We start from the raw sequence: 22,748 nt of genomic DNA on the forward strand, positions 1-22,748 counted from the left end.
GAAAAGCTGGGCTTCCCTTGGTCTTGCTACCTCCCACCTCCCCCACCCTTCCCCCAGTTCTTTCCTTCCCTAGTTTCTGAGGATCATGGATTTACTGCTAAAAAGGAAAAGAAGAGCAAATAAGTCTGGAGAGGTTAAGTGTTTTGCCCAAAGTAATCCACCAGTCAAGACAACTCAAAGAAAGACACATTTTTCGACACAGTGCTTGTTCTGGGAATACAAATGAAACCTGAAAGAAAGACAGTTCCTACCCTGAAGGAGCTTAAATTCTAATGGTGGATTGGCAGCACATAAAAAGACGCTGAAGAGGGGAATGGTAAGGAGAGAAGGTGTCAGTCCAGGAGAATGGTAGAGAAAGTCTGGAGAGATAGGGGTAGAGCCTGGAGAGGAAGGAAAGCATGGCTGGCCTGGTCCTTTTCTGTAAAATGGAGGTTCTGGGAGGAACCAGTCGATTAGAGGTAGGGAATGCAGAGCCTGAGTGTCACACAGGTAAAAGGAAGAGATTTAGGGAGAAAGAAGGATTCAGTACATAAGGAATCCCACATTCTACTATAGAGAAAATTCCAGTGCTGGAATTTGGGCCTTCCCAAAATTGAGAACTGAGTTCTGGAATTTGGAAAGGGAAATGGGACACATATAAAATATTCATACAAATAAATGACAAAAATGGTTCAAATATAACTCTAGTTATATTGGCTTCCAGACCAAGGCCAGTGCTAAGTGGTTGTGGAGATATGGAAGAGAACTTTGGCCAGCGATTGGGCATGCCTACAATCCCTGCTATTGGGAAACTGAGGCTGGTGCATAGATTTACTTTAGGAGCTCTGAACTGCAGTAGGATTAAAGTGAACTCCAGGGAGCAGAAGTGGTAAAAGGGTGTGTGTAGGAAAGTATCCTTCAGGTTGCCCAGGGAGAGATGAACCATCCCGAATCCGAAATGGAACAGGTCAAAGTTCCCATGGAAGCTGCTTTACTTCTAGCCTGGACAAGATAGGGAGTGTTAAGACAGAAAGATGATAGGTAGGTAGGTAGGTAGGTAGGTAGGTAGGTAGGTAGGTAGATAGATAGACAGACAGACACACAGACGGATGCACGGATGGACAGATGGACAGATGGATGGATGGATGAATCAGAAGTTAGAGAAGGAAAGAAAGAAAGAAAAGGAAGGAAAGAAAGGGGAAATTAAGGAAAGAAAGGGAGAGAAAGAAGGAAAGAAAGACAGAAAGAGAGAGAAAAAGAAAGGAAGAAAGAAGGAAGGAAGGAAGGAAGGAAGGAAGGAAGGAAGGAAGGAAGGAAGGAAGGAAGGAAGGAAGGAAGGAAGAAAATGATGGAAAGGCAAGCACCTGCTGTGGAGTTAGAGGATCTGGACCTGAATTCTTGTTCCAGTAATCATCAGCAGACTCTGTGACCCTGTAAGTCACTTCTTGGCTCTGGGACTCAGTTGTCTCATCTGTAAAATGAAGGCGTTGGACAAGATAACTTCTAAGGCTCATTCCAGCTTTACATTGTATGAGTTTGGAGCATCAAAGGCAGAATACATTTGCCAGAGGGACTGGAAGCAAGAGTGGGGAAATCTGGGTGACTTGGAAGAGGTCCAAGAAAATGATGGGTTTTGTTTTTATTTTTTTAGAGAGGCACAGAGGAAATGTGGCTTAGCAGAGAGAAAGGAATATCTTTTTGTGGGTATTCCAGGAAAGGAGGGTGAGCTGGAGTGAAGGAGTGACAATAACAAGGCCCAATGAGAACAGAGAAATCAGAAGGTCTGGCAGAGTAAGGACAGCCAGGTACCTGTCACCCAAGGCCTAGTGATGGAGCTAGGAAGGAGGAGACCAGGAATGGCCTGATGTATCAGGCCCCTTCCTCAAACTCTCTCATCACCCCTTTTTTCTCACTGAAGGCCTGACCACCTTGAGGTGCCCACCCTCAAAGGGCGGTGGCAGCAGAGACTCAAAGGGATGCCATACATGAAGCAAAGGTTTCTCTTTCTGCACCTTCTCCATGTCTCTCCCTGTAATTGGCGTCTTTCACATCCAGACAATCTCTTCTTGGTTGCTTGGATTCCCACCCACGGCATATTTCTCTGGCTCTGCCAAAGGATTATCAAATGGATACATCACCAGGAATACTAAATCAGCCATTTACTTATTAATCACTTCTGTTGTGTGACTTCTTGTTTCACTCCTTTCTCAGTGTGGGACAGCAGAGACATGGAGAAAACAAGATAGAGACACAGAGGGAGGGAGAAAAAGACAGGGAGACAATTCTTTTTCAATGTGTTTCTGTCTATTTTTTTTCCCAGAGTCTGTTTCAAAATGAGAATATGTGTTTCCTGCCTTTGAGGAGTTCCCAATCACTTTGGGGAAAACAGGAATGCATACCTGTAAATACACATCCATATAAACATGCATACACACATATATACATAAACATTAGGCAATTAGATGCCAATATAAGGCAATGTATGACCAAGGGCTAGAGTATGTGATTCAGACAAAATATAGGACAGAGAAAAAGTGTGATGAAGTAACAGCTCAAATTTATATAACCTTTGACAGTTTACAAATCCCTTTGCTCATGACAACCCTGTAATCTAGATAGATCAAGTGTTATCTCTGTTTTGCAAATGAGAAAAAGAAGTCTCTGAGAGTACAATGACAAGCTCAGGATCACACAGTTAGTTTAAGATTGGACTCAAACTCAGATCTTCTCCTTCTCAAATTCAGCTTTCAGAACAAGCTCCCTAGTTTTGTTTTACTTAAATCTTATTTTTTACATAAGAAGGTACAATAGGTAGGAGCAGAGAAGTTGGGTCTAGAGGGCTTTGATTGAGGACAGGTAGCAATAAAGAACATCACAATCAAATAAAAATTCCTCACTCCTACTTGAAGATTTTCTTTCTTTTTTTCCTTTCCTAACACACCATCAGATAGTTCAAGGTATCTGTCATTTAATATATCATAATATGAGATTAATATCACATATCTGTCCTTGGCAAAATCTTTCCAAGGGGCAACTTGCATCCAATCCATATCCTGGCCTGGATTCTGTCTTAGACTCCCTTTTGTTCCCCTGTCCCATTTTTTCTGTCTGGCTCAGTAGCATAGACTACACTCTAATCTATGCTTAAATCAAATTATCCCATTAAGAGACTCCTTCACCTCTTGACCTGACTAGTACTTAGGTTTACTCTGGACTTTGTCCATGTGTTCCTGAATGACTGCCTCACTCCATCTTTATCATCCCTCCTCACCTCCACCTGCTAGGTGACTCAGGCTCTTTCCTTAAAATGGCAGCTTGGATGGAGGCCACACAAGTAGAAAGTAAGAGAACTCACAGAATCTTTCTCTTCCTTGAAGACAAAGCTCAAACACTTCCTTCAGCATGCAGCTTTTCTTGATTCCTCCAATTCCTGATACCATCTCTTTCAAGCTACTTTGCATTTATTATGTATTTATTCTTTTTATGTATATCCTATGTATACTTATATATGGGTGCTTATCTCCCCCAAGAGAATGTAAACTTCTTGACAGCAGTTACACTTTTTAATGTTTATACCCCCAGTGCTTAGCATAGTTCCTGACACGTAACAGGCACTTGTTGAATGCTGGGTGATTGGTTGATCAATTTACTTGCTCTGGGCACTGCTAAATACAAAGATCAATCACATTTATACCCATTAAAAAGTAGGAACTTGCTCTGGGTCATGCCTATTGCCTTAACCAGTATTAAGTTCGATGTCCTTTGGTTAGATGATTTGACTTCTTGTGAGCTAAGCCCTAGTCTTGTGAATTTGTTTCCCATACCCTCAAAGTCCTGCAATATATGGAATGTTTTGAACTTCAAGCATTTACCTCTCTTCACAAGTCAATCTTCCCACACCCTATCCAAGCCTTGCTCCCCACCACCACATACACACTGCTATAGCTAAGGTAATCTTTGGAATGGATTTGTTATAGGGAAAGTAAAGTAACAATACCTATATTTATTAGGTATAAACATAGCCAGAGTGCCAATGAAAGTGTCTAGCTGAGAGGCGGTCAGGTAGCACAGTGAGTAAGAGCACCGGCTCCAGTGTGGGATGACCTGGGGATCAAATCTGGGCTCCAATACTCAACACCACACCCAGAAATAACTGGCCATGTAAACTTGAACAAGTTACTTAACCCCAATTGCTTAAAAAAAAAGTATCTAGCTGGGATCCAATGGAATGATTCTAGGTTCTATTCTAACCTTGCTAATTTTTTGGAATTTTTTGATTGTTTTTCTGTTAATTAAAAAATGTATTGACATTATTATTTTTTTTTAGATAAAGATACTTCCCAAAACAAACCCCTTTTCAAAGTCAGTTTATCTATTGCTAACAGAAAGGACGGATGCAGCCTTTAACTTTGGCAGTATAGTACTAACATTGACTGTTGCCATTAACCAGTTTGCTATGCATCCATAATGACCCAATTTACATTGTGGAAGTCATTGTGTATATTGTTCTTTTGGCTCTGCTTTCTTCACTCTGCATCACTTCATACAAATCTTCCCATTTCCCCCGATGAGTTCTTTTTATTCATCATTCTTTATGAAGTGTTAATATTCCATTATATCCATTTACCACAATTTGTTCAGTCATTCTCCCAATCAATGGGCATATTTTTTGTTTCTAACTTCTTGCTATCAAAAATTATGCTTCTATGGACACTTTTGTATTGCTGTCAATAACTGACGTGGGATATAGTTCCAGTAGCAAGATCTCGAAGTCTAAGTATAAACAAATATCTAGGTCAGTGGATATGGACAATTTTGTAACTTTTCTTGAATAATTCCCAATTGTTTTCTAGTTGTCAAACCAATTCACAGCTCTACCAAAGGTGAATTAGTACACCTGTCTTCCCTCATGCCCTCCAATAGCATTTTTCATCTTTTAGCATCTCTGCTGGCTTAAAAGGTATAAAATGATCATTCAACCTAAACTTGCTAATTTTATGCTTGAATCCTAATATTCCTACCATGCCCAGGCTTCTGAACTTCTATCCCCATGATATCTCCATAGAATCACCTCATCAAGGGTTAGGGTCTATCAAAATGTATGCAGCCCAAAGATGGTGTTTCTCTTCCACTCTTACTCCTCCAAACTTTCGTTCTCTTGATTCAGCCTATGCTTTGTTTTCAAATCCCTACCACAAGTCTTGAGTCCTCATAGAATAATATATCTGGAATGGTAGAGGATCTTATATCTAGTCCAATTCCCTGAGTTTTCAGATGAATATACTGGTCTAGAGTAATTAAGTAACCTATCCAAAATCACACATATGAGAAGTAGCCAAGTTCGGTCTTGATTTCAGGTCCCATGGCTCCCAAGTTCAGCATTATTTCCATTGCACCAAGTTGCCAGGGACACCTGGACCCTGACACCCACCCACATACAATCACTAACTAGTCTCTAATGTATGTCCAACCCACCATTCTTTGATTCTCTCTCTCCATTTACAAGGACACTTTATTTCTCCACACTGAATCAAAGCCCATTTTCAGACAACGTTCTCCTTTTCATGCCTTAGGACAGACATTTCCTTTTCCTGTTTTAAAACTGACAAAATATCCCCAGTTCTCCATATTACAACCTCTTGGGACTCCTAACAAATTTCTTATTCCTTATTTGGGGAGCTTCTAGCCTGTGTATCCCTTTGGTAGACTTGTAAATCCTATAAGCCCCTTCTCAGAATAATGTTTTTAAAGACAAAATAAAATACTTAGGATTAGAAAGAAAACCACATATTCAAATACATTTAGCAAAATAAAGATTCAAAAAAAATTCCAGTGACCCTATGTTAAGAACACCTGATCTAGCCAGCCTTCCATTCCATGACAGAATCTAGATACCAGAAATGCCCTGGACCCAAGGAATATTTATTGTGTTATATATTAGTTATATGTTGTTATATATAATTATATAATATAGATTAATAACTATTCATTACCTAGGCTGCTAGCACTACTTTCCCTCTGTTTTCTGATTCCTGCTCCCCACCCCCAAGAGTGTGAAAGACCTGGAATACCAAGGGGTTTTAATGGTACTAGGTCAACAAGCAATTATCAAGCTCTTACTCTGTTCTTGGCACTATACTAAGGAATGGAGATGAAATACTTTATCTCCAAATTACCTTTGGATTTTTTTCCCTACACAATCTCTGAGCTGTAGGGGACTTAGAAATACCCCTCAGCTTTAAGCTATAATTGACCTAAACCCTGCCAGGGTGAGCCATAGTTCTCTGTAGTCCCCACACTGGATCAGTCTACATATATCCCAGGACCAGGCATTTGCCAATTCTCGTGGTCTAACTGAGAATTTCTTGCACAGGATCTCACATTCTCCTCCTGTAACGTTCTCCCTATGATGGTTTCATGTTTGTGAGTCTTGTGTTCCCAAACTATACGCTTTCCAAAGATAGAGCCAATCTTAAAATGGTACGATCCCAGTTTCACCCCAAAACCAACCTTAAAGACTGTCTAATCTGATCATCTTATTTCTAAAGTTCATTGACTCTTTTTGTTTCCCTAGTCATGTCCTGATATGTAGATATAGATATTTTAAATATAACAAAATTTTGTTTACTTAAGCCATAGCATAGAAAAGATATTAGTAAGGATACTGCAGTCCTTAACTCCATATGGAACTGCCTTTGGACATCAGGGCAGAGAATGGTGACTCATGCTACCTTGGGACATCTGCTGAATCTGAAGTGATCCAGATATGTTTGTAACAAAGAAGCAGCTCTGCAAAACTAACCAATACTGAGACCTTCTCTGATGTCTGTGACACTGTGACCCTCACATCTCCCATTTCTCCACCAAGGTAGGAGGATGGGGATTCAGAATTCATCACCTGTTCTTTGGGACTGAGACTGGTCATTACAGTTAATGAGAGCTGACTATCTATCATTCAGTGTTGTTCACATGACTGTAGTGGCTTTGGCTATTGGACTCCTGATTTTACTTCTTTTTTATTTTTACCTGCAACAGTTATATAAATTTTCCCATATTTCTCAGAAATCAGAGCAAGTCATTTCACCAAATTCCCAAGGAGGGGGAATCAGCCCAGAGGATTAGTCCCCAGGTATTTATCACCTTGTACAGCAAACTAAATGGACTGCCTTACACAGACATGTTTCTCTTGACCCACCATCAGCAGGATACTCTTGAAAATATGCTTCCAGCAGTGGGCATGGGCTGCATAGAATCATCCCACTCTTCCAAATGGCAGGCACAACTAGGTGAAATGGAAGGATGGGGCAAGAGACAGTTTGTAGGCACTTTGAGCATCAGTCTGCTGGGGTCAGTTGCTGGTCAGGGTTAGGAGTCAATCTGTGTCTGGATTACATAGTCAATCTGTGACTAAGCTCAGGGTGAATTTGTCACCAAAGTTAGAATGATCGGTCTGTTACTGGTGATGTGGTTACTTAGTCTGTGGCTGAAGTTAGGAAGTCAGTTTATGGCTAGAGAATAGTGTTTGTCTCTTTCAAACTAAGTGGGCATTAATTCTGTGACCTGGGACTCCTTAAACCTCTAATCACTGAGTATACCTGCCCAGATAAGCTATTCAGATGTATTCAATTCCTGAGTCAGAGGGGCCATTGGAAAGGCAAGAAGGAGAGGAGAATGATACCTGGGAGCTGCTCAACAGTCTCTGGTCTTCAGAAGGAAAATAGTTATTTAAGCTCTTGATAATAACATAATGTGGGAGGAAGAGTTGTAAGGAAGGTGTAAGGCTCATGGGGAGGGGAATATAAATCTATCACTGAGGTCCTAAAGTAATGAGAACACAGCCACCAACCGAATGGGCAAGGATATGTTTGAAACATACGTGTTTGTGTCTGTGTAGACATGTGTGTGCATGTGCAGACAAGTGGCTTTCCACATGGGGGGGATCTCTGTGTGTCTGTGGAAGCATATTAGGGGTTCTCAAAGGGTCTGCAAAAGCACATGAGTGTGCCTGGAGTTCACTAGTCATGCTACAAATTATATGATTCTTACATATGTAAAGACTCCATCCAACTCTCCCTCAGTGAATCATACTGTGCTATGAGCAAAGAAAAATTTAAAACTACTGTGTATGTGTGTGCTTATGCATATTTATATATGTTAAATGTATATGCATTGTGTATTTATATGATGATATCTGTGAGTGTATGTTTCTCCAACTTGTGTAGCTCTGGGGGAAAAAATGTCACTGTCATCATCCATTGTGAAATTCAAGACTTTAGCTTAGAGTAGAAGCTGTTCCCCTGCCCAAATTTTCTGGGTCTCCTTGTCTAATGCAACCTACCCTGACTTCCTTCAAATCCCTGCTAAAATCCTACCTTCCACAGGAAGCCTTTCCCATCCCCTCTTAATTCTTAATTACAATCTATTGGATTGTAAACTCCTTGAGGGCAGGGAGTGCCTTTTGCCTCTTTGGGTATACTCAGCACTTAGTACTGGACCTGGCTCATAGTAGGTGCTTAATAAATGTTTATTGATTGATTGATAGTGCCTTTCCTCTGTTGATTATTTCCAATTTAGCATACATATACACACACAAATACACACATTATACATATGCATGTATAATACACACATACATATATGTATATATAAGATATGTGTGTACATGTGTACGTATGTATATATAGCTTGTTGTGTGTGTTGTGTATGTATATACGTATATACATATATATGTACGCATTCACATATAGCTTGTTTGTTTGTAGCTGTTTGCATGTGTCTCCTCCATTAGATTACGAGCTCCTCCAAGGCAAGAACTGTCTTTTACCTTGTTTTTGTATCCTCAGCTGTTAGCACTGTTCCAAGCACATGACGCGTAAATAAATGCTTATTGATTGACTGACTGATGGGATGCTCAATGCTGACCATTTCTCTCCTTCTGTGTTCTTCTTTGCAGATGAACAGGCCCATCCAAGTGAAGCCTGCGGACAGCGAGAGTCGAGGAGGTAGTAGACATCTGCGTTGGCCCCTGTACCCAAAGGCTTATTTGTCTTGGTCCCCTCATGGGCAAGGCCTTGACCCATCAGCACCACCCTCACTGGTCCAGGTCCTGACCCTTGAGCACCACTTCTGCTCAGTCCCACCACACCAAGAGTGTCAGGTTGGAAGGCCTGAGCACTAGGACCCTGTAATGGGTTGAAAATTTGTGGAATTCCACCCACACTCAAGCCTTTCTGCCTCATAGGCTAGGCTTGTCCCTACCCCATTATATCTCCCTTATGTGGGACTAGGGGAGAGGAAGGTCATGTGACCCCAACCCTGGGAAAGCTCTGAGTAACTCTGGCTTGGGAGGTTTGGGTGGGCTGGTGGTGGGAGGGAGATGGTGAAGTTTTCAGAATGGGGGGTTGTTTTGGAGAAAGAGGGGAGAGAGGTTGGGGGCCAAAAAGGGGAAGAGTTTGGAGTGGGGAATGGCAGACTGGGGTTGTAGAGGACCAAGATTTGAGACAGGAAGTGGGAGACAGTTTGGGGCTTACCATGAATGAATGGCCATTGCTACCCTAGCATCTGTGATTTCTCTGGGAAAGTTTGTGACTTAGTCACCCCCATATCTCTACCCTTTTCTCCAGTCTTAGGTCTCAGTTCCCTGCCCACCTACCTCTTCATCCCTCCCAGGGATAGAAAGGTAGCCTGGGAAACTGCTCTCAGCATCTCTGATGAAAAACCTGCTGTGATTATGACTCTATGATCCCTGCCCTGGGCAGGAAAAAGGCTTTGGAAAGAACTCTGGATTAAGAATCAAGAGCCCTGAGTTCAAGTCCTTGCTATACCACTAACCCTCAATATGGTCTAAGATAAATCATGTCACTTCTCTGGGCCTCAGTTTCCTCTTCTGTAAAATGAGGGATTTGGACTAGAGGACCTCTAAGTTTCCTTCCAGCTCTGAAGTTCTATGATTTGGTGGGATCACCTATGAAACGTTGTGATGGAGGTGTCTAGGATTGGGTCAGTTTTCATTAGAAAAGGGATTGGAGCAAAAGATACTTACCTTCCTCCCCTCAGACATACCCTGAGCATATTTAACCTAAAACTTGGAGGTAGGTTTGGTAAAGGGTTTTCAGTGGAGATAGAAAAGGACCAGGGAAGGTACAGCTTAAATAAAACTGAAATAGTTGAGGACTGCATTCTGGATTAACAAAGACAGAGGTATACAGAGTCAGAGTCCATGAGGACCAGAGGAAGGGGAAAGGATGCAGCCTTGTTCAGCAAACTACCACAATAGCTCTGAACCCCCACTATTCCCACCCAGGAGTTAGGAGGATGAACTTTAGACTGAGTCTTGGGCTGTTCTTCTTTTCAAGAATATCAAATTCAGAGAACTTGTTCCCCCAGAAGGAAATATAAACTGGGAAGATAAATAGGTCTAGAAAGAATTCAAATAAAACCCTAGAGGGGGATATACTGGTCTGAGGTGTCCATGCAGATTTGTGAGTAAAAGAATGATGATCCTGACCTACCTCAAACCATTCCTCAGATCCATCAAAGCCAGGATTTAGGGCAAGGGAACCTAGATGCTGAGTCCAGGGACTAGTATGCTGGGTATGTCCTAAACTCCTGTCTAAAGAGCCTTAAGGTCTAAAGGTTAAGTGACTCATCCAGAGTCATACTGCTAGTAAGTACCTGAAGCTAGATTTGAACTTGAGTCTTCCAGGCACAAGGTTCAGCTCTCTATCTACAAAGCCACCAAGTGATAAGCATCTTCTATAAAATCTAAATGCAACAGGAATTCAGAGGAAGAAGAGTTCATTATCATTTCTGTCATTAGAAATAATATATTTGCTGTATATGATACATAAACATATGGGTCATCAAATCAGATGAAATATTTAAAGCACTCTACAGACCTTAAAATGCTATATAAATAGTTGTTGTTGTTGTTATCATTATTGGAATGGAATTCCTGAAAGAGTAGTGTTTTGAAGTAAAACTTGAGAATGTATAAGGTTTGCCTAGGCAGCATAGACATGGAAGGACACTCCAGACCAGGAAATACACAATCAAAGACAAAAAGGCAGAAAGGCAATGTTATATACTGGGGAGAGTGAGCAAGTTGACCTGCCTGGGAGGGAGGAAGCATCTGGAGGAACAATGAGAAATGAGGTGGGGGGACATTTGGGTAGTAGGCTGAGGGCCAGTATGTAGATCCTAGAATGCCAGACCATGTTGGTGTTTGACTTAATAAAAAACATCCCATCTATGACCTGCACATTTGAAGAGAATCATACATAATCTCTTTTATTAAACTGGGCTTCAGCCTGCTCCAAACTTAAATGCATTTTCCCTCCCTCCCCTTGGAGACAAAAGTTTCTAACTCGCTAACCTCATCTCCTTTCTCCCATATATCTACTGCCTCTGACACTTGCCCCAAACCAGATTAATCAGCTCTTTTGCTCTTTTCTGAGAGAAAGTACATACACCAAAAAAGGGGGAGGATAAAACCAAACCTAAATGTCTATCTATTAATTGATTATTCAATATTAGTCAGATTGTTCTAAGTCAGCAGTATTGATGGACTATTACCAAAAAAATGGCAAGTTGGTTTTAAAATAACCTAATATATAGTTAAATATTTTAAGTGAAAGGAGAGGTGATTATGATTAAAGGAGAACAAACAAAACGGGACAATTAAGGCAGAAGGGAGAACCTATGTGCTATTTGGAAAGAGGGTGAAGAAGGAAATGAGGAGGAAGAAAAGGATTGGAAGGGAGAAATTAAGAGAGGGAAGAGAGGAGAATGGAAAAAGAAGAGGAAAGAAGAGAACAAGGTAAAAGAAGAGAAGTAGGACAAAGAATCAATGGAAGAAGAGAAGGTGGAATTGAAGGGGGAAGAAAGGAAGAGGAAATAGGTGAAGGCACAGAGGGAGCAAGGGAAATGAGATGGAAGGAAGGAGAAAGTAGAAAACAGAATAGAATGAGTACCTGTGACAGAGCTGGGGACTTAGATTCAGAAAATCTGCATTTAACTCCCTTTCCCACTTCTTACTTGCTCTGTGACCTTGGGCAAGTCATATCACCTCTCTGAGCTCCAATTTCCCCATCCATAAAAATGAGAGGACTGGAATGAACAACCTCTAAGGTCCCTTCCAGCTCTCATTCTTTGACCTCTCTTTCTCTGACATAGTGAAGAGTAATGCTACACATTCTTTGGCTAAGGGGATGAGAGAAAGAAGAGCTTCCCTTCCCCTTTAGTCAAAGGCCAATGAGGAACTCAGATGTCATGTCTGAAACTTTCCAATTTCCTCCATCCTATCTATGAATGTTCAGTATAAAAATAATATAGCTGCCCTGAAACCAGTCATTTGGGGATCATGGAACCATGACCTGTACCCTAGCAACTTCATGACTTAAGGGCTACTTAACTGCCCCACGATGGGATGGAAAGTCCCCTAACTCACTAGTCTTCCCTCCTTCCTTGTTGCATGTTCCTTCTTCCCCCCACCTAATTTTCCTCAGGTCTGTCAAAGGGAGCCAAGTCAGTCCTTGGCATCTAGCCTTGAATTCAACCTCTGAAGGCATAGAACCTAGCCAGAGCCAAATAGTCATGGCAGTAAGACTTGTCTGCAACTTGATCTGCTTCTCTCTTACTCATCCCCCCCCACCCATAAAATAGGCTGGTATCCAAACCCCCCACTCACATTGAGTGACTGGGGACCAAGTGTGCTCACATCCTTAGCAGACCAGAAGAGGAAAGAAATGCAATGATGGTTTGATGTTAGGTTGCTACTTTCATGTAGTTTCCATGTAGTCTCTTGATGTGACTACAGCTAAGTGTTTGTAAGCAAATGTTCTATCTATTGCCAAGGGTAAAAGGTTAGTGTATGAGGGTGTGGCTGATACTCAAGGTATCATATGTGGAGAGAGACAGGAAAAGTCTACATCTGGGATTATATGTTTTTAGTATCATAGATTTAGAGATGAAAGAAACCTCAGAAGCCATGTAGTCCAACTCCATCATTTAATAAGAGAAGCAACTGAGACTCAGGAAAGTGAAGTGAGTGACTTGCCCAAGAGCACACAGCAATCAAATGTGGGATTTGAACCCAAGACTTCTGACTCCAGAGTCTGTCAAATATAGCATGCTGCCAGGGATTTGAATTTTTCTCTATATGTAGTTAACCAGACTGGGTATGTATCTTATCTAAGATCTTGGCCTTCTCCTCTGCCCTGCATTCTTACCCCTGTATTAGTGGACCCTATGAGATATGGAATGAAATTACATTTTTCCCATTTACTATCCTGATTGGTTTGGGAGGAAGGTGAGGACTTTTCACTGATGTAAATATAAGACACTACAGAAAATCTTTTGGGCAAGTCTGTGGTCAAGGAACATTTCCAAGTGGGAATGTTTAATGAAGTCCTAGAAAAATCTCCAATCCCACTTAGCAGACCCTGCCTTATACATCTTTTCCCAGGAGATAGAGGGCAGTTGTGGCCTAAACCCTGGGATTGTTGGCTCCAAGAACAGATTCAGCCAGCTCTGGAGAGGTCCCTAGTGAAGAATAAATGGTTGGGCTTCATGGAAAATCAGCTGATTTTTTTTTAATTTAAAAAATTTATGTTCTTTCAAGGACAGCAAAATAATAATAGAAAGGCAGCCCACTACCAAGGCTCTCACCACCCCTACTCCCTAGCCTACCCCCTGAGTCCAAGGTCAAGGTACCCATATTACTTGCTGCCAGTGACAGAAAATACCTCCCACCCCCACCCTCACCCTCATCCTTGCTCAACAATATAAATCTTTCCCAGATTTATGATGGTGGCTCAAAACCTTGATCACATCAGTTATGACTAAAAATTGTTTTTATTCTTTCTCCTCCATCCTCACAAAGCAACCTCTGCTGAGGAATACCCAGAGTCAACCTCTCCCCAAACCCTACCCCCCTGCACCTCCACACAAATACATACACACATACACACCAGAAAGCAGTTCCTTCTCCTCCAGTGCCCTTGAGGCTCACCAAAACACAACCCAAAAAACACATGCAATCCAACAGCACCCCAAAACTCAACACTTACAATTTTATGCAAATACACTCCAATATACAAAAGCCTGTCACATAACCCAACCCGTACATCACATAGGGGAGAATTTAGGGGGAAAAAAAAAGCATGACGTTGGAGATACTTATACACATCCCCTTGTGTGTGCCCTGTTCCTGACTTTCCATAATTCCTCCTTCCTACCTCCAAAGAGCTCAGCTGAGCCTCAAATAGGACCATTTTTGAGTCAAAAGAATAAAATTCTAATGGCAGAATTTCAGGCACCAATCACAGCTAAGTAGGGGAAATATTTGGAGATAGGAACCTTTCTAGTGCCAAGATGGGTACAACCCCAAGAGAAGAAGAACAACTGATTTAGACTTGAAGGACTTGGGTTTGAATCCCAGTTCTGTTATTTAACATCTGTGTAACCTTGATTATGTCACTTCCTCTCCTTCAGATTTAGCTTCTTCATCTGTAAAAAGAGGGGGTTGGAATAGATGATCTTTAAAGCACTAAATTCTGTGATCCCATGATCATTCCTCCCCTAAACTAAGAGCTCTATACCAATTTAGCCTCCTGAAAGTCATTCTAGATGACTTATCCAGTCCCAGAAACTCCAATTCAGTTTAAGCTCAATTTTTTGATATCCTCTTCTAACATGCCCCCCCCCCCAACTTCCTTGACTACATTTAGAGGAGAAAGGATGAATTCATTCAAAAATATGTCTTAAATCTCTACTATGTTCAGGACACTGTACTGGGCACTTGGAGAGATACAAAGTTTAGATAATGCATAAATTACATGATGAGTTCATTAGGAAGGTAAAAAGTATTGTGTGAAGCTAGAAACCCAAAGCTGTTACAACGAAGAGGACAATGAAAGAGATCCCAAGAATAAGCTGAGAGAGGGAGAACATTCCAGTTATTCTGATCATAGTCCATTCCAAGGGCAAAAAAAAGGTAATGGGTGGATTCAGGGATTCCTGACCTCATAACTCTAATCCCTCTCTGCTATGTCACCCTTCAAAACTCAGAAGATAGCTCTTGTCTCCCCTAAATTTTCCCTTCACCTAGATTCAAGTCCCATCCCTTCAGGGATGCTTTTCTAGGCTCTTCCACAGTCTATACTAATCTCTCCCTCCACACTCCTTCAGCTCATCCTGATGTGGTATCATTTTGAAGTCTCTTACCACACTACTCATTTGTCTCTAAATGCTCTCCTTTTTTTGATCAATGCCCTTCCTAAAATGTGGATCCAGAACTGAACACAATATTCCTCTGCTCTTCTTTGGCCCAAGAAGAGGACAGAGGAATGATCACCTGTTATTACTCAGAGCAAGGCTTTTTTAATGCCTACCATGATGACAGGAACTTTCCTGGTTGCCACATCACACCACTGACTCACTTTTCCCTACCTGTCCATCTGTAGGTCTCTGCCTCTATCATATCCTCTCTCTCTCTCTCTCTCTCTCTCTCTCTCTCTCTCTCTCTCTCTCTTTTTCTGATGACATGAAAGTAACTAGGTACATATAGACATATGCAGAGTAGATGGAAAGTAATCTGACATCAGCAGTTGGGAAGACCAAGAAAACCCTCCTGAAAAAAGGTGAAATTTGAACTATCTTGAAGGAAGTCAGAGAACCTAGAAGGAGGAGGAGGTGGTGAGGAGAAAGAGCATTCCAGGCTCGGGAACTAGCCAGTAGAGAGGCATGGAATATTGCGCAGCTCAGTGTAATTGAAGGATTGAGGGTGGGACCAAGGTTTCCTTCCTGGGTGACTGTGAGAATAGTGGTGCCTTCAACAGTAATAGGAAAGTGGGAAATAGAGTGCTTGGAAGGAAGGATAATGAGATCTGTTTTGGACATGTTGAGTTTGATATGCCTATTGGGACATCCAATTCAAGATGTCCAAAAGACAGTCAGTAATGTGGTGCTGGAGCTCAGGGGAGAGATAGGGATTCATATATAGATCTGGGAATCATCTACATAGATATGCTAATTGAACCCACTGGGGCTTATGAGATAATCAAACAAGATAGTATAGAGGAAAAAGAGAAACAGACCCAGAGATGAGCCTTGGGGGAAACCTACAGTTAGTGGGTGTGATGTAAATGAAGAGCCAGCAAAGGCGTAATAGTCAGTCGGATGGGGAGGAGATGCAGGAGAGAGAAGTGTCACAAGAACCAAGAGAAAAGAAAGCCTCCAGGAGGTGATTAATTGTATCAAGATCTGCAAAGAAGAAGAATGAGGACTGAGAATAGCCCATCTGATCTGGCAATTAAAGAATCACTGGTAATTTTGGAGAGAGCGGTTTCAGTTGAAAGACGAGATTAGAAGCCAGATTACAGATCCAGGGGCAATAGTGTGAATAATTAGAAATAGTGCATGACTCTTAACCATCACCTTCACTAGTGATTCATCCCTGGTAATTGATGTGACCTGGGCTGTGCACCATATGGAGAGAGCAGCACAGACTCAATCCTGCCCCACTTCATCCATAGGTCTTGGATCACTGATAGGTGATCCAAGGACAGGTGGATAGGTCAGCATTATTGAAGGTAAAGGGCTAAGAAAACACAAAAGCTAAGTATGGGATGAATTAAGAACACAATAGCACCTTTGAATGTCAAATATATGACACTTTCTTTTGGAGGTGGGTGACTCAGGGGAATTCTTTTTTTTTTTCCTACTTTTTTTTTGGAGGGCATTTGGGGTTAAGTGACTTGCCCAAGGTCACTCGGCTAGTTTTTATGTTAAGTGTCTGAGGCCAGATTTGAACTCAGGTCCTCCTGACTCCAGGGCCAGTGCTCTATTCACTGCACCACCTAGCCATCCTACTCAGGGGAATGCTAAATTATCATTTCAGGACAATCTAGGAAGACTTCCTGGACAAGTCTCTTGAAGTAACTCTCCACTTTAACAGAGCTACTATCTTCATGTTCTCTACACATCATTCTAACCTTTACTGCTTTACTTATGCTGTTCACTGGCCTTAAAAGCAGGCCCCTCCCTATCTAAATCCCACTCATTCTTAAAGAATCAATTGAAGTCCCACCTCTTCCAGGATGCTTTCATAGACCCCTACTCAGTCTATACTAATCTCTCTCTGCTCTAAGCTCCTAAACTTCGAATCACAGACTCTCATGCCTGATTATATTCTATTTTGTATTATTTTACAATTGTTTCTTGTATCTTATCTAAGGAAGTGCATTTAAACTAGCTATGGAGAAATATGTGCCCTCCTTATTGTTGTAGATTTGAGAGTACTTCTGTCTGGATGGAGTAGGTGCAATCACAAGGCGAAATGACAATTCAGAAATGAAATTGTTCCTCCTGAACTAGGTAGTATAGCTTGACTATGGGCTATATGGGTCATATGTAGACAGAAGTCTTGAATGCATGATGCTGGCTGGAGAAGATTCATGATGAATATATTATTTCTGATAGTAATATAGATGCTGTGTTACAATGCTGGGGTAGGAAAAGCATGAGCTATTGGGAGGCAGCAAGATCTATTATTTTAATATAGATAGGATAACTGGATGTAGGGAGGTAGCCAGTTGAAAAGGTGTGAAACTTTGAGAGAAGAAGCTTGAGGAAGTGACCCAGAGACCCTAAATAGATGGGTTCCAGAAAATCTGAGAGAGGGGGCACCAAAGGGAGAAACTAGAAAATTTAGATGACTTTTAAAAGACTGGTATTCGCATTCAGTCACATCCGACATTGTGTGTGGATACTTAAAATTTACCCATGTGTATATAGTAACTACCACCCCCCCCAGGTCCTCCACTCCACAAATTCTAAGAAAGTGGTTTTGTACCCTGACCAACTGACTGAAAGTGTGATGGGAAGATAAGGCATCTCCTTCCACTCTCCAGCCTTTGAAAAGGATGGAGGAGAAAAGGCCAAAACCTATAGGTGTGTCTTTGAAGGAGAAATTCCATTTCCAACTTGAGTGGTGATGGTAGCATATTAGCAGGCTTAGTACATCAGGGAGCCTTCTGTTAAGGGGCACCATAGAACCTATATTTTCCTCCTTTATTTCCCCCCACCCCGTACAGTGAGGTGCCACCCTACTTTTCTAGTCCTACCTCCTATTATTTTCGTGCATATACTCCATAGACCAGCAGTACTCTCCCACCCACCCAATCCTCCATGTCCCACCTCTTTGCTTTTCTCATCTCCAAGTCTTTGTTCACCCTGTCCCCTATGAGTGGAATATATTCTTCTCCTTCCTTGTATTCTTTCCCATTCTTTAAAGCCCAATTCTAATGCCACCCCTTCCAAAAAGGCTGCCATGATTCTCCTAGTCAGCCCCCCATAGACCTCACACAGCACTTTGCAACTCAGTGGCATTTATCATATATTATTATTGGGTGTGTATTAATCTGTGATTTCTTCTTATCCCCCAACTAGAATCTAAGCTCCTTGAGGTCACAGACCATGTCTGGTCTAAGTATCTCTCCCCCTGGTGCCCAGGACTATGCATGTGGCAGTCACATAATAAACATGCATTCAATTGAATAGCAACTGGTGCAAGATGAGCAGTGGGCAGGCACTCAAAAAATATTGATTAATTACTTCCTCCAGACCACTGAAATGACCTAGCTCAGCTATCCCCTCCAATAACTAATTAGTTATTTCTAATTAGTAACGTGTCTGTACATGAGAGTGAATGAGTAAATATGCTTCCACATGATGTTGTCACATGGGTCACACTTTTGAATGTGCCTGGCTATGTGTCTGCCCTTCCCAGCTCCTGCTTCTCGACCTGATTGTATTTCTCTGGTTGGAGTTGGGGAGATGAGGCTGGTTGAACAGAGGGGAGGAGAAAGGGGAGCAAGTGGTAGGGGAGGGGACTGAACAGACTGTAAGTCAATCAGTTTCAAATTAGGGGTCCCTGTGGCAGATGTTGGGTGAGTCATTTAGCCTAACGGAGTTCTTGAGACAGTTTGCTTCTTCCACCTCCAGTTCATTTAAAGGATCTTTGGAGGCGTATTTTCCCTTCTCACAATGTCTTTAACTGCAGTGCCGGCATTCCCGCTGGGCAGGCTAATGAGGTTGGACACAATGCCTGTGAACATCCCTTCCGAGGCCCTGTCCCGGAGGCGACATTCCCGCCCGTAAAACCATTGTTTATTTAGTCCTCCTGGCCCCAGCACCATCTGTAGCCCCACTGGCTCCTGGTGCTTTTAAAGTCCTATTAAGTTTCCCCACTTCTCCTTCGAGCATTATTTTATTTCTAAACAGACACAGACAACTTCCTGTCAGCACTACTTCAGCAGAGAGGATGGAAGCCCACAGGCTCACTCCTCTGTGTGTGTGTGTGTGTGTGTGTGTATCCATTCCTACACATGGGATTTGGGGGAGAGAGGGTGTGATGGTCCTGTATTCTTTAGGGTTCTTTCTATTTCTAGGGGTTTGGGGAGACTTTGGCACGCATATACCCCATTTTTTAAAATTTATTTTAGTATTTATGTTCTGACTTCCAGGCCTAGAGTAAGGAAGACTCATCTTCCTGAGTTCAAATCTGACCTCAGACATTTACTATTTGTGTGACCCTGGGCAAGTCAGTTAACCCTGCTGACCTGTTTCCTCACCTCTAAAATGAACTGGAGAAGTAAATGGCAAACCATTTCAGTATCTTTGTCAAGAAAACCCCAAATGGGGTCACAAAGAGTTGGACACAACTGAAATGAATGAACAACAACAAAAATTCTGGTTTCAGAAAATGCATTTCACAGGATCTGAATCTGGAAGTGAAAATTTGCCTTCTGACTACATATGCAGTCTTCTTTCCACTACACCATACCCTGAAACCAGGGAGTGATCCTAAGGGCACCCACATAGGTCCATAAAAACCTCTAAAAGGATGCCAGATTTTAGGGTGCCCAAATGTACCATGAAGACCCAGAAATCTGATCCTCAGAGCATCCCCAATTCAGCTGATAGGCATTTATAACCTCCAAATCCCACTAGGTATCTGGAGGTCCTACCAGCTGAGAAAGTGAACCCTGCCTGAGAGCAAAACTAGCAACACCTTCAGTGGATTCTAAGCCCCTTCTTTTCTCCACTCCTTGCTCCTGAAGAGGCTTAAGGCTTTGCTATGAGCTCTCCAGGAGCCTGGCCTTCCCAGGGATTCAAAATTTTAGAGCAAGGGTGGTCATTAGAGATCATCCAATCTAGCCTCAATTCTCAATCAACAAGTCTTTACTGAGTACACATTGTGTTTATAGTTCATTGAAAATGGAGCCAGAATAGACCTTACAGGTCATCCAGTTCAACACTAATTTTACAGATAATAAAACTGAGGACTAGGGGGAAAAGGTCACAAAAATAGCATGTGGAATCCAAATTTAGTGTCATTTCCACCACACCATGCTACACTCAGCCTATTTAGATACTATCAGGAAGGCAGGATAAAATAGAATTCCTTTCCTGAAGGATTTTGCTAGAGAGACAAGACTGGCACAGATAAGATTATAATCACCAGAGATCCCCAACTTCAGGGAACCAGAGATAGAAAATGCACTACCAGAAATTAACAATTAAAAAAAATCCCAGGGGGTGGCTAGGTGGCACAGTTAATAGAGAACTGGCCCTGAAGTCAGGAGGACCTGAGTTCAAATGTGACCTCAGACACTTGACACACTTACTAGCCGTGTGACTTTAGGCAAGTCACTTAACCCCAACTGCCCTCCAAAAAGCAAAAAAACAAAAACCCAGGTACTGTGAATGCATTGTCCATGCAAGTTTTCTTCTGTGTATGCCTCATCCATTGACATTTTGGGAATGAGGTTATAGAACTCACACTGAATATAAGTTCAGGCTTGTTTTGAATGACTCAATCACCAGGTATTTATTGAACAAGACTCCCAACCAGGATATTCACCCCAAGCCCTCTGGTGGATGGAGTGTTAAACTGTGGAAGCTGATGTTGTCACCCTTGTACTCCATTGTTACAGGAGCCTACATTTTGAGGGTCTTGATCAACTAATTCTTGTCTCATCCAATGGATGGCACACTCCTACTTCTTGTTCCCCCAAACCCCTCATTCTGAGTCACCGTGTCTAAGGTGAAGATCTTGCTCTCCTGCTAATTCTCCCCAAAGCCTCATCCCTATAGTTGATCACCTCTCCCTCTACTTCTGTACCTCCTCCAATATTTCCTATATATGTTTTCCAAGAGCATTATCATTCTCCTAGTTATCTCACCCAGATCTATGACCTTGGAGTCATTTCTGACTCTTCTCTCTTTCTTCCTTCACATCCTCTAAGTATCAAGTCTTGTAAATTCCAGCACTACAGCTTTTCTTGTACTTGTCTCCTTCTTTCTAGTCACACATCCACCATTCCAATTTAGTTTATCATAACCTCTTACCTGGACTGCTATCATGGTCTCTGTCTTTCCCTTTTCCAATCTCTCTTATAGAGAGCTACCAAAAGACTCCTCCTAAATCACAAGTGTGCCAGGCTTACACATTGCTCAAAAATCTTCCACAGTTTCCTTATTGGATTGGAAACAAAATGGGTCTTTGGCTCCAACCTACCTTTCCAGACCTACTTTACCTTAGTCACCTCTACACACAGGACTCCTAGCCATTCCCCAAAGCAGCATTCCATCTCTTTCCCCTGTACATTTGAAAAAGCCAGTCCCAATGTCTGGAATGAACTCCCTCTTGATCTTCAGTTCTCAGAATCCTCATCTTCAATCAATCAACAAACATTTATTCAACATTAATTATGTGTCAGGCACTATGCTAGGTGCTAGAGATATAAATACAGTAAATAAAACAATCCCTACTTTGAAGAGTTTCCATTCTAGGTTGTAGAACATGGAGTCAGAAGGGGGAATGTAGTTGAGCTTGATTTCCTTCTCCAATACCCAAAGTCATTGATGTGCTCCCCCTCCTCAAGTTATCTTGTACTAACTTGTCTGTTTGCATGCTGTGCCCTTCCAGTAAAGTGTAAGCTCCCTGAGGGTAGGAATTATTCCATTTTTTTCTTTCTGTCCCTAGTGCCTTTCACATATTAAGTGTTTAATAAATGTTTGTTGAATTTAATCATAGGATTTATAGTTAAAATGGGTCTTACATAGCATCAGTTCCAACCCCTTCATTTTACAGAGGAAGATACCATGTTTCCCCGATAATAAGACCTATCCTGAAAATAAGCCCTATTGAGATTGCTACTGTAGTGAAGGTTATCCCCTGCGCTACATGCTACATTACGGTACCCTCTGCCTCCACCCTCCCCCCCCCCCCGTGAAACGCACGCCTCTCTCCGAGCTGCATCCAATCAGAGCTGCCTCAGTGAGCGCGTCATCCTGTTCTTCCCCAGTGATTTGCTTGCTGGTGCCATTGAGAGCAGTGCCGCGGAGGAGAGCTGAGGCAGGACAACATAAGCCCTCCCCTGAAAATAAGCCCTCTGGTGTTTTTCTTTCCAAAAAAATAATAAGACAGTGTCTTATTATCGGGGAAACACGGTACTTACAGAGGGGCTATATGGATTCTCACTGGTATTAAGTAACACAGTCAGGATTTGAACCCAGGTCTTCTGACTCCAAATACATACAGTGATTTCTACTATACCATATGCTGACCACATATATATAGATATACATATATACACACATATGTGTATGTGTGTATGCCAAATGTTTCACTTGAATCCATGAAATAAGGTGGAAAGAAAGGAGAAGGGAATAAGCATTGTATAGCACCTACTCTGTGCCAG

The 22,748-nt window shown here is 41.9% G+C and overlaps 1 protein-coding gene across 10 annotated transcripts in view; it reads left to right on the forward strand.

The window, feature by feature from the left end:
- The window catches only part of CELF4 (CUGBP Elav-like family member 4), a 599,657-nt gene that overhangs the window by 433,061 nt on the left and 143,848 nt on the right, over positions 1–22,748 (forward strand). For all 10 annotated transcript variants that reach the window (XM_069075666.1, XM_069075661.1, XM_069075613.1 and 7 more), the window contains exon 3: positions 8,933–8,981. In XM_069075666.1, the coding sequence (XP_068931767.1) occupies positions 8,933–8,981 (49 nt within the window). The remainder of the gene's footprint in view (positions 1–8,932; positions 8,982–22,748) is intronic.

The sequence above is a fragment of the Petaurus breviceps genome, unplaced genomic scaffold (genome assembly GCF_028583685.1).
Source record: "Petaurus breviceps papuanus isolate PSGF00001 unplaced genomic scaffold, PetGlider_PUasm1.0 151, whole genome shotgun sequence".
In the NCBI taxonomy this organism is placed as follows: Eukaryota; Metazoa; Chordata; class Mammalia; order Diprotodontia; family Petauridae; genus Petaurus; species Petaurus breviceps.